Consider the following 12406-nt stretch of genomic DNA (forward strand, 5'->3'; position numbering starts at 1 on the left):
CCACTGACCACTCAGTCGGACACCAGCTTCATTAGTCTGAAAAGCTGCCTTGCCTTGGTCACTTTACTGAGCAGGAAGTAAGAATGTCTTGGAATTGGGAACTTGGGATAAGAAAAGGCAAGTCTGCTCTCTTGCTTATATGCATAATGTCCCAGTTTATAGGTTCCAGAAAGATGGTAACTAAGCCGTCTTTTTGTTTCATTACCAAGTGAACCCTCCATCAGGAGAGGCAGATGCACTGTGCACACGTGACTAATGTGGCTACACAACTGCCGTCTAAAATTCAATACTGTGCCTTCCACCTCGAACAAAATGGCAAATTAAAGGAACTTCGGAAAGTACCTTAAAACTTGAAAAATGAAAGTTATAATTCCAGTTAATCATATGTAGGCTTCAAATTCACTGGGCCCAGTGTTTGCATATATGTAGGACCTACTTTTATGGGACCAACTTGCAATTCTTAATGCCCTCATGTCTGAGGTTCCCTGAACCCCAGCACCCCATGGCATTTTGGGTCCTGAGCTGTGGCACAAGGAACATTCTTCAGAATGAAGGAGGCATGGCTAACATCCCTGAATTCTGTATAACAACACACAAGCATTCTTGGTGTCTGTGCCAGCGTGACACAGGAATAAACTAGTTCTTTCTGAGTGCTAGGAATATGCACATTTCCTACTGTATGTCACTGTCACTGGGACATCCAGGTGAAAAGAGCATTCTTACCGTTTTAAGAGTATCCACGCATGACTGCTCTTACTCTTCAACTCAGTCCATTCTATCACACCCTCTCATGACATCAATTTTACAACATTCTAAGAAGGCAGAAGAGTATCTGTTTCTAGTGAGATGTTATCTGAAATACTGGTCCTCAAAACTAAGAACTGGTGATACTGAAAACCTTATGCAATCAGCTGAGGAAGGCACCCAAATTGGGAGAATTGAAAGACTCCCACAGTAACGCTCCTGTGCGCCAGTGCTGCAGAATGTCTTAAGATGGTGTATAAAATAGTGTGAGCTCTTCCCTAAACTACCTGGTCCTGTAACTCCCAAGTCCGCAAAGATGCTAACATGCCATAAAATTCTTCCTTGTCTTCGCCCCTTTTCACAGCTCTCTAGTGACATCCATGGGGTCTATTTTAACATAACCAACCACAGGGCTTCCTGCTTTGTAAGGGAGAGGGGAGAAGGCCCATAACATACTATGCCCGTAAATAAAGACAGCAGTGAAGCCATCCATACTTCAGTGCTCACACGCATCTCACACTTAAAATTCAAGTGAAACCCTGACCATGCGAATCGAACACTAAATTAGAAAATTAGGCCAGATGCTTAAATTCACCCAAACTTGTGTTCTGAGCACACAAAGACATGCCTAAAAGGAATGAAACGATGCTCAAGTTAAAATATGTACCTGGCCAAAAGAATGCTTTCCCCCTAAAACTAAAATGCTGATCTTGGGTGAGAGAGGCTCAGTAAGAAAGTTCAAATTCTTACCACAGTCAAATGTGAGATAAACCTGCTCTTGGGTTTTCTGGATCAGGTCCTGCCAAATTCAGGCTATGGTTTCCTCAGTTCTCTCCTGTTAGTACCCTTCTGTTTTCAGTTATTTAAAAAAATCTTAAAGGTAAGTTTGCACTGAATGTCCTTTGAAGTACAACCCCTACAAAATTCTGGGGGGTTGAAATTGCCTGAGTACTCACAGGGTCTTGAAACCACATGGTTTGAGTCACAGGAATGCAATGACCAACCTCAAAAGCGGGGGGACTGGCCTAGTTCTACGGGCCTAAGTGTCCAAAGGGGCCTATGACAGCCTCGTACTCTAGTGGAGCCCGCCAGCTTCACTGCTGATGGAAATTCTTTGATGAAGAAAAACGTGCGTTTGTTTTTTTTAGCTGTGGCCACAAGGAAGGTCAAAAGCGCAATGCCAAAGCCTGGTCTAGCTCTGTTTCCAAAGTGTGTGTGTGCTCACTCCACACACCTCACACACACGCGCGTGCGACAGGAATAAGGCGGTGTTCCAAGCTCCAGTTAGTCTGAGAAGTGGTTGCCTCGAGGTCCTTGGACCTCACGACCCAACCCCTCTACCTCCCACGCAACGTCCACTGGTTTCTCAGAATCAGCCCACAGAAAACACCTGCGAAAAGATGGCCCGTCCTACATGAAGCCCTGAGGACAGCAACGCATTAATGACAAGTCATCGCTGCTGTCTCCACGCACAGAACGCCAGCCTGGCTACGGGGCATCCGTGCTCTTCCTCGCTTGTTAAGAACAGTCAATAAAAGATTTTAAAAAACCAAATCTTTCCCACAAATATATCATTTACGAGTAAAAACAGTGGCTAGAGGGAAGTGGGGACACTGAGTCTCATCTTCTATGCCTCAGAAAATTATCAGCTAATAAGAATGGGGGAATTTATAAATCCAAATGCCCTGCTGCCACACTGAGAACATTTTTTCTACTAGTGATTTCAAACAGCTCACAGAAGTAATCAAGGGCTGGCCCGTGGCAATGCCCCCCCGTGAACACTGACCGGAAATGGAGGGACGGCCCTGCACCGCCGTGTCACACACACTGCTCCACTGGTATCACGGGCTCCTCATCCCCCGAGACCCACCGTCATCTGGCCTCGCTTATAGGATATGACAGCAGCAGCCAAAGGTTCGTTGTTTAGACTTGATCCACACTCGGCCACATTTCTCTCAGCTATCCCTTTTAAAGGCCTCGAATGACTGATGAATTATAGATCAAAATGCACTACAGACTAACCTCTTAACGCATCCAGCCATGCCCATTCCCACTTCTAAATGGCCAGCAGATCCAGGAGAAAGGGGCAGAGGCAAGAACATGACTGCAACTTTAATGCAAATTTCTGGTGGATATGTCTTTAGACACCCAGAAGAACCGGTGAAAGAGTCTTCTTTATTTTCATTACAATCTTCAAACACAACTGGGCTACCACTATTTCCCACAAAGACTATACCCCTCCCCACGTCACCACATGACCTAATCCCAGTACTTTAACATGGGGTATAAGGTGATCAAGGCTTCACACAAGAAAATGCAAGTAAATGAGGTAAAGCTACAGAATTTGCAAGTGTGACACTTTGGCAAAACATTTCGTTTCTCTAAATCTCCATTTCCTCATTTCTGAACAGAGTTTAGACAAGATAACAGGAATCTCTACGGCCAGTTCACCAAGTACTGATGAGCACAGGCTTAGCTGGAAACCACTAGTGATTCACAATTGGCAGGAAAGCACTCGTCTGAGAACCTGTGATGAGGCCTTGATATCTGTCTTCGCAAAGCAAGATGAGGTGTTTGATCCAAGATGCATTTTCAGACCCAACCTGCAATACAGCTGGTGACATCCCCAAGATGACAACACAGGTTGTTCCTGATTTTGTTCCCCTTACAGGAACAACTGACAACCAACTATTCATGGACGAGACACCACTGAGAATTCTAGAGCACAGGGTGAGGCTGAAGCACCCCCTGCACCAGAGACCAAGACAGACCACAGAAGGGGCGGAGGAGCGGCTACGCACTGACCACACCGGCCGGCACAGCACCCCGCCAACAAGTGCCCCCCGCACCTAAGTGCCTCTAGTGGGAAAAGAGCCCAAGAGGACATCCTGCTGCCCTGATGCTGCAGGTCACTTGTTAGGAGCCCCTCTCTGGCCTCACCCCATGGGGTTTGCAGGCAAACTGACCACCGGGAACCTGACTGGCACAGAGGGGAGAGGGGCTTGCAACAAACAGCACCGAGTTCCTGGCAGACAGTGTTCCTACCTGCAGCACCCCAGTACTCACGCACTGCATAACAACGTTTCTGTTAGCGACAGACCGCATACAGACAGTGGGCCCATCAAATTATAATGGAGCTGAAAACTTCCTATCGCCTAGTGACATCATAGCCATCGTGTCGTAGCTCAGTGCATTACTCGTGTGTGTGGTGCTGCCAGTCAGATGAAAGTGTATCATATACCATTATAGTAGTGGGCTATACCATCTGGGTTTGTGTAAGTATTGTTATGTTCGCACAACAACGAAACTGCCTAATGACGTTTCTCAGAAAGTATCCCCCGGGTGGAGCAGCCCATGACTGTAACAATCCCAACCAGCAGCTTTGCTCACCTGCAGAAGCAAGCAGGCGGCATGGTCCGAGCGGGGAATTCAGCAGGATGCAGGTCAACCTCAAACTAAGAGAACTGCAAGCCCCAAAGCCTGCCCTGGCCCGGGGCAGGGGGACTGAGTCATAGCTCCACCCACTGCTGAGGAAAGCTCCCAGCCACATCTGACCCGAAAATTTAGCCAAAACCTGGAAAGCTGCACAGCCCATAATGTGCACTCAGAAAGTCTGGCAGGAACTAGAAAAAGTACAAACTGAGTCCAAAATTAGCAGAAAGAAATAATAAAATTAGAGAACTAAATGAAATAATGGGAAAACAATAGGAAAGACTGACAAAACTAAGAGTTTAACAAAAATATCAACAAAATTAACAAACCTTAGACTTATCAAAGAAAAAAAAAGAGAGCCCAAATCAACAAAATTATAAATGAAAAAGGAGACATCACAACTGATACCACAGAAATACAAAGGATTGCAAGAGGCTACTAACAGCTATACTCAAACTGGACAATCTAGAAGAAATGGAAAAATTCTTAGAAACATACAACCTACCAACAGTGAATCAGGAAGAAACAGAAAATCTCAACAGACCAATTACTAGTAAGGAGATTGAATCAGTAATAGAAAAAAAAAATCCCCAGTGAAAAAAAGCCCAGGACCAGATGGCTTTACAGGTGAATTTTACCAAATATTTAAAGAATTAATGCCAACCCTTCTCAAATTCTTCCAAAAAAACAGGAGGGAACATTCCAAAACTCATTTTATAAGGCCAGCATTTCCCCAATACCAAAGCGAAAAAAGGACACTCCAGAAAACTACAGACCACTATTCCTCATCAATATAAATTTACAAGTACTCAATACTAGGAAACAAAATTCAGCAGCACAATAAAAAGATCATTCACCATGATCTAGTGGGATTTATATCTGGGATAAAATGGCAAGAATGGTTCAATGTATGCAAATCAATCAATGTGATACATCACAATAGAATGAAAGAGAAAATTATCATTTCAATAGATGCAGAAAAAGCATTTGACAAAATTCAACATCCGTTGAATTTTGATAAAATCTCTTAACAAAGTGGGTATAGAGGGAACATACCTCCATGTAATAAAGGCCATACATGACAAGCCTACAGCTAACATCATACTCAATGGTGAAAGGATGAAACCTTTTTCTCTAAAATCAAGAACAAGACAAGGATGCCCACTCTCACCACTCTTACTCGGAAGTACAGGGAAGTCCTAGCCAAAGCAATCAGGCAAGAAAAAGAAATAAAAGGCATCAGAATTGGAAAGGAAGAAGTAAAATTGTGTCTTTTGCAGATGAAATGATTTTATACATAGAAAATCCTAAAGAATCCACCAAAAAACGGTTAGATCTAATCAATTCAGTAAAGTTGTAGCATACAAAATTAACATACAAAATAAGTAGCATTCCTAACACTAACAAGTTATCTGAAAAAGAAATAATCTCATTTGCAATAGCATCAAAAACAACATAAAATAGTTAAAAATAAATTTACCAAAGAGGTGAAAAATCACCAACTGAAAACTACAAGACACTGATGAAAAAAATCCAAGACACAGATAAGTGGAAAGGTATCTGTGTTCATGGATTGCAAGAGTAATATTATTTAAATGCCCATGTTGCCCAAAGTCATTTTTAGAGTCAATGCAATCTCTATCAAAATTCCAATCAATGGGCACTTTCTACAGAAGTAGAAAAAACAACCTTAAAGTTTGTGTTAAACCACAAAAGACCCCAAATAGCCAAAGCAATCCTGAGAAAGAAGAATAAAGTGGGAGGCATCACACTTCCTGCTTTCAAGCTGTATTAGAAAGCCATTACAATGTAAGACTAGAAACCATAAAATTCCTATAGGAAAACATAGCAAACAAGCTTCCTGACGTGGGATATGACACCTAAAGCACAAACAACAAAATAAAATAGACAGGTGGGACTACATTAAACTAAAAAGTTCCTGCACAGCAAAAATAATTAACAAAATGAAAAGACAACCTATGGAATGAGAAAAAAATCTGCAAACCATGTATCTGATAAGGAGTTAATATCCAAAATACTATATAATTATAACTCATACAACTCAACAGCAAAAAAACACTGCCGTGCGGGCAAGGAACCTGAATAGACATTACTCCAGAAGAGACATACAAACGGCCAACAGATGCATGAAAAGATGCTCAACATCACCAATCATTAGGGATACGCAAATCAAAACTATAATGAGCTATCCCCTCCCGCCTGTTCAAATGGTTAGTATCAAAAAGAGAAAAACAAGTGCTGGTGAGGACGTGGAGGAAAAGGGAACCCTTGTGCACTGTTGGTGGGACCGTAAACTCGTACGGCCACTGTGGAAAACAGTAATGAGCTTCCTCAGAAAATTAAAAGTAGAAGCACTCTATGATCTAGCAATTCCACTTCTGGGAATATATCCAAAGGAAATGAAAACACTATGTTGAACAAATACCTGCACGTCCATGTTCGTAGCAGCATTATTTACAATAGTCAAGACATGAAACACCTGAGTGTCCATCAACAGATGAATGGATAAAGATGTATATATACACAATGGAATATTATTTAGCCATAAAAAGAAATCTTGTCATTTGCAACATGGATGGACCCTGAGAGCATTATGCTAAGCGAAATAAGTCAGAGAGACAAATGCTGTATGATTTTACTTACATGTGAAATCTAAGAAAAAAACAAAACACCAAACTCATTGAAAAGAGATCAAATTTGTGGTTATCAGAGGTGAGTAATGGTGCGGAGGGAAAACTGGATGAAGGTGGTCAAAAGGTACAAATTAGCAGTTACAACATAAGTACAAGGGATATAACGTACAACATGATGATTGTAGTTAACACTGCTGTATGGTATGTATGAAAGTTGTTAGAGTAAATCCTAAGATTTCATGTCACACAGAGAACAATTTTGTATTTACATGAGATGATAGATGTTAACTAAACTTATAGGAATCATTTCATGATATGTGTAAGTCAAATCATTATGCTGTACACTTAAACTGATACAGTGCTGTAGATCAATTATGTCTCAATAAAACTGGAAAAAAGACAGGAATCGCCTTCCGTCACCATATATTTGATCCCCTTCACCCTTTTCTACCTCCCCTTCCCTTACCCTCTGGTAACCACTAAACTATTGTCTGTGTCTATGAGTTTTTGTTCCTTTGTTTGTCTTGTTCCTTTGCTGTTTTCAGTGTTATATCCCACATATGAGTGAAGTCATATGGTTCTTGATGTTTTCTGTCTGACTTATTTCATTTAGCATAATAATCCCGAGATCCATCCATGTTGTTGCAAATGACAGTATTTCGTCTTTTCTTATGGCAGAGTGGTATTCCACTGTGTATATACACATCCTTTTTATCCACTCATCTTTCGAAGGACACTTTGGTTGCTTCCACCATTACACCATGTTTGAGAACACCAAGCCATGTTTTTATAATCCACTCCAATTTCGACTTGTGATATGAGGACTGTCATGATCAACCCAAAGAACCACCACAGACGGTACCACGGTAAGGAAAACAGAGAGTCTGCCACAGAAGGCTGCAATGACCACAAAGATTTCCCGTAGGTCATCACGACTCCTAACAACCCATGTATTTGATAATGGCTCTAATGAGCTTGGCCAGTGATGGGGAGATAAAGGAATCCTACACCAGAAGAGCCCTGTGAGCATTGGGATGCAAAGCTGATATTTAAGTTGGCAAGAAGACTCTACCATCCTTGATGCCATGAGGCCATGACTTGCAAAATCCAGGAGGCTAAATATTGATTTATTGTTTTAAAAGAAAACATTAAAAATCAAATATAGTGTATTTTTATTTGCTGCATTTACTAACAAGAGGCAATACTTTGTGTTCCGACTGTGAAATCCATATGCTCAGCAACACAGCATATTTAGAGTCTCCAACAGTGCCCCAAACACACACCCATGGGAGTTAAAAACCGGAGCTGCCAACTGCTGTCGCGAAGAACAAAAAGAAACAAACTGAATTCACTAACATCTTCGAGTTCCTTTGACAATGATTTTATTATAAATATGTTCTTTGGAATAAACAAGTATTACATTCAAGACTATCTGCAAACTTGTTCTAAAGTAATGAGAGGAAAAATGGAACCAGGAACCACTTAGAAGTAGTGATAAATAGCAGACACCTGCAGGCCATGCTAAGTGCCTTTCGCCCAAGAAGTAACAGCAGGTTAACAGGGACATCACATTTCTCATTAGCCTATTCCATTAAAATAAGCTTTGAGTTTGGTAATTTGCACTTGTTCTGTAAACTGAACTGCTCCTCTCCTCAGTCCTAAGAAGCAGGGTGGGAAGAGTCCGTCTTCAGATGCCAGTATCAGTACGAAAGGTCCGGAATTGGACATGGCAGCTCTGTGCTCACGTCCCGAAGTGCTCACTGTTTGCCGGGAGCAACGTCAGAGTAGTCCTTCAGCACTCCAGCCATGTGTTCATTGTGAGTCTTAAACCGGCGCTTTTTCTGCGAGGCAGGCTTTTTCCTTCTCTGAATAGGGGCCTACAGGGAAAGGTAAAAACAGAAACAGTAGCTCCTCGGAGGGATGATGGGGCAGGATGTACTAACGGTGCCCAGAAACCAGCAGCAGAGAGATGCGGGGTGTGTGACCTGCTTTTCTGCTTCGTGGCCCGGCCTCACACACACCAACCACAGCACACTCGCAGCCGCAGGGAGGCCCAGTGCTTTGTGTTATGACATGCGTGCCCCCATCCGGAATGGGCTGGCACAACAACTGACCAGAACTATTCTAGGCACTAAGAGGATAAAGAGAAGCAGTAAAGCTCTTTGATTTTCATCACTATTATCTGCTTTACAAATACATCCATCATTACCAACAGAAAAAGATCCGCTGTAAACAGGGCGAAACAGAGATATGGCAAAATTGGGTAGTGAATGAGAACATGAAGATTTGTTATTACCATTCTCTATTCTTTTCAGTATACCTGAAATAGTAATGCCACACGATGAAACCAACAAGCTAAACAATGACAGGAAACCATGAAGTGCTGCAATTACACTAATTCATGGAAATTACTGGCAATAAATCTTCCCTTTTAAGGAGTCCTAAGAATTCATTGCACGTGCATGCACACACCCGAACAGTCACAAAGAAAGCAAGCTACACAGCCTAATGGTGGACGAGGAAAAGAGGGAGACAGGTACAAGCAGCCAGAAGCTATAGTGCGGGTGAATTATCCCTCATCTGGGCTTTGTTCTTGGACTAACACAGTTGATGAGCTGGTACGAGGCAATTCACAAGTCCTCATTCCATTACAAATCCCTCACCTGAGCAGGATTTGGGGCTACAAAGACTAAAGAACTGATTCCTAAGGGATCTGAAAATCAACAAGGACAATTCAGTGTGATCAGGGCTAGGGACGACCAGACACTGAGACCACTGGGCTCACCGGAGCAAAGGGGAGGAGCACGACTAAAGCCATAGCGGCCAAGATGAGGAAGCAGGTGCCTGGTTGGAGACTGGGAGGCTAATATGTGGGCACTGGAAAACATTCGGTATGGCTGGAGCTAAAGAGTCGACACTGCCAGGACAGGGGTGGAGGGCTGATGGGGAAAACTGCACATGCCTGGGGAGCAGCACTTGAGGACAAAGAGATCCACTGGCCCTCAAAAAAACACACATGATCTAGTTTGCAGCTGACCAAGATCAATGGATTAGGACACAGAAAAACTTCGGGGAGCAGAATAGGAGGCAGGCTAACAGTTCAAGGAACAGAGGATTACATTTTTTTCTAGCGATTACATACCACTTTCTTTGGTCCGGATTCCTGCATGGAAGAAATACCCTGTCGCTTCAGATATTCTTCAATTTTCTCCTCATCCATTGAATCCACAGTGACACTCCTCCACAGTTTCTGAAACTCTGTGCCGGCAAGACAGTAGTTATTTTACAACAGATGTTTACAAGCTATAGCCTCTCAGTGATAGAAATCCAGGCTTCAATATTGTCCCCTCTGGTCTACATTAGCACACCTGAGATTTCATTATAAAAACAAAGGAAGTAAGACAATGACATTCAAATACTGGACCCTGAGCAGCAGCAGAAGGGCCTGGAAACATAAACTGCATAATTACACAGCAGATCAGTAGGATTCTATTTCTAGCCTAATCAAGAAAGGGCCACGTGCTCAAGGCCTCCCTGCTTGCCTGGGGAAGAAAGGCAGCTGACACTCTCCTTTTATTCCAAACATCAGTTATCTCCATTGAAACAGTTCAAATTCCTGCTTATCTCCCCTGAGCACAGAATACTCCATTTCCTCTCCTACAGGTAAAAAGAAACACATAGGGAGATGGGGAACCAAAGTTTTACACTGGAGCGAGCAGCTATAACAGTTTACAGTTGACCCTTGAACAACAGGTGTTTGAACTGCACGGGTCCACTATACATGGATTTTTTTTTTTTCTTCCAGAAAATATATTGGGAAAATTGGAAGATTTGTGACAATTTGAAAAAACTCACAGATGAACCTTTTGATTTTAATAACATTTTCTTTTCTCTGGCTTACTTTATTGTAAGAATACTTTATATAACATGCGACATAAAAATGTGTTAATTGACTGCTTGTGTTATCGGTAAGACTTCCAGTCAACAATAAGCTATTAGTAGTTAAGTTTTGGGAGAGTCAAAAATTACACTCGGCTTTTCAACTGTGTAAGGTACTGGCGCACCTAGTTCCCATGTTGTTCTAGCTTCAAGTAAATGATCCCAGTTCACAAGCAGTGTAAAAATGTCCTAATAGTATACTCCCTCCTGACCTCTGAGCTATTGTTCTAAATTTTACTACTGCATATGCTGTAAACACAAAATACATTTCTAATATTTTTGCTTTAGTCAGCTATCTTTCAGAGCAATTAAGAAAGTTTTTAAAAATTTAACATTTTTAAATTAGAAAAACATGAATTTTATTTATTTATTTATTTATTTATTTATTTATTTATTTATTTGTTATTTAATTGGGGGGAATATTGGAGAACAGTGTGTTTTTCCAGGACCCATCAGCTCCAAGTCAAGTCGTTATTTTCAATCCAGTTGTGGAGGGCACAGCTCACTGGCCCATGTGGGAATCAAACCAGCGACGTTGGTGTTATGAGCACTGTGCTCTAGCTAACTGAGCTGCCAGAAAAACATGAATTTTATATTTACCTTTATTTATTCCATTTACAGCACACTCTCTTGTTTGTATAGATCAGGTTACTTTCTAGTATCACATTCCTTCTGCCTGAAGAACTTCCTTAGTATTTCTGGTAGTGCACATCTGATGACAATGCATTCTCTCAGTTTCTGTGATGCTGAGAGTAGTCCTCTGAAAGAGTGGTTTTCCTTCAGTTTTGAAAGTCTATTTTTGCTGGGTACAGAATTTTGAGTTGAAAAGTTTTTCCCTTTTGTCCTTTTAAAGATGTCATTGCACTGTCTTTCGGTTTGCACGTATTCAAATGAGAAGTCTGCTACAATTATTTTTTCCTTTATAATGAGCTTTTTCCCTCTGACTAACTTCAGTATTTTCTCTTCATCTTCATTTTTCAGCAGTGTGAATATAATACGCCTAGGTGTTTTTCCATCATTTGTTTGTTTTTTGGGATTATCTTGCCTCGTGTTCTCTGTGCTTCTAAGATCTTTGTTTTGTTGTCTGTCAATTTTTGAAAATTCTTGGCCATTATTTCTTCTGTCCCATTCTCTTCCTCTTCTCCTGAGATTTTAATTACACATTCAGACCATCTGATATTATCTCAAAGCTAAATGATAGTCTGTTTTATTTTTTCACGGTTTTCTTTTCCTTCGCATTTCAGTTTAGATAATTTGTATTAGCCTATCTTCAAGTTTAAAGATTCGTTCCTTGGTTATGCCAAGTTTACTGATGAATTTATTGAAGATCTTCTTTGTTTGTTACTGTGCTTTTCATTTTTAGAATGTTCATTTGATTTTCTTATAATGTTTATCTCGCTGCTGAAATATCCTACCTGATAAAGCATGTTGTCTGTCTTTCCTACTAGAGGGCTTAACATATTAATTAGTTATTTTAAATTCCATGTCTCATAGTTCCAATATCTGTCTCCTAAGAATTCAGCTCTATTAATTCCCTTGTCTCAAAAGTGCATTGCTTTTCCTTGTTTCTTTTTAAGCCTCAGAATTTGTTTGAAAGCAGGGTATCCTCTTGTAGGACAGATGAGACTGAGGTAAAT

At 41.3% G+C, this 12406-nt stretch overlaps 1 protein-coding gene across 2 annotated transcripts in view; it reads right to left on the minus strand.

Moving 5' to 3' along the window:
* Positions 1 to 7939: 7939 nt before the first annotated feature.
* GTF2E2 (general transcription factor IIE subunit 2) overlaps positions 7940 to 12406 on the minus strand; it is a 47450-nt gene continuing 42983 nt past the window's right edge. For both annotated transcript variants that reach the window (XM_081046787.1, XM_081046786.1), the window contains 2 exons: positions 9973 to 10088; positions 7940 to 8707 (listed from right to left, as the gene is read on the minus strand). In XM_081046787.1, the coding sequence (XP_080902913.1) occupies positions 8588 to 8707; positions 9973 to 10088 (236 nt within the window). In that variant the 3' untranslated portion in view covers positions 7940 to 8587. The remainder of the gene's footprint in view (positions 8708 to 9972; positions 10089 to 12406) is intronic.

This window comes from Rhinolophus hipposideros (genome assembly GCF_964194185.1).
Source record: "Rhinolophus hipposideros genome assembly, chromosome: 4".
NCBI classification, from domain to species: Eukaryota; Metazoa; Chordata; class Mammalia; order Chiroptera; family Rhinolophidae; genus Rhinolophus; species Rhinolophus hipposideros.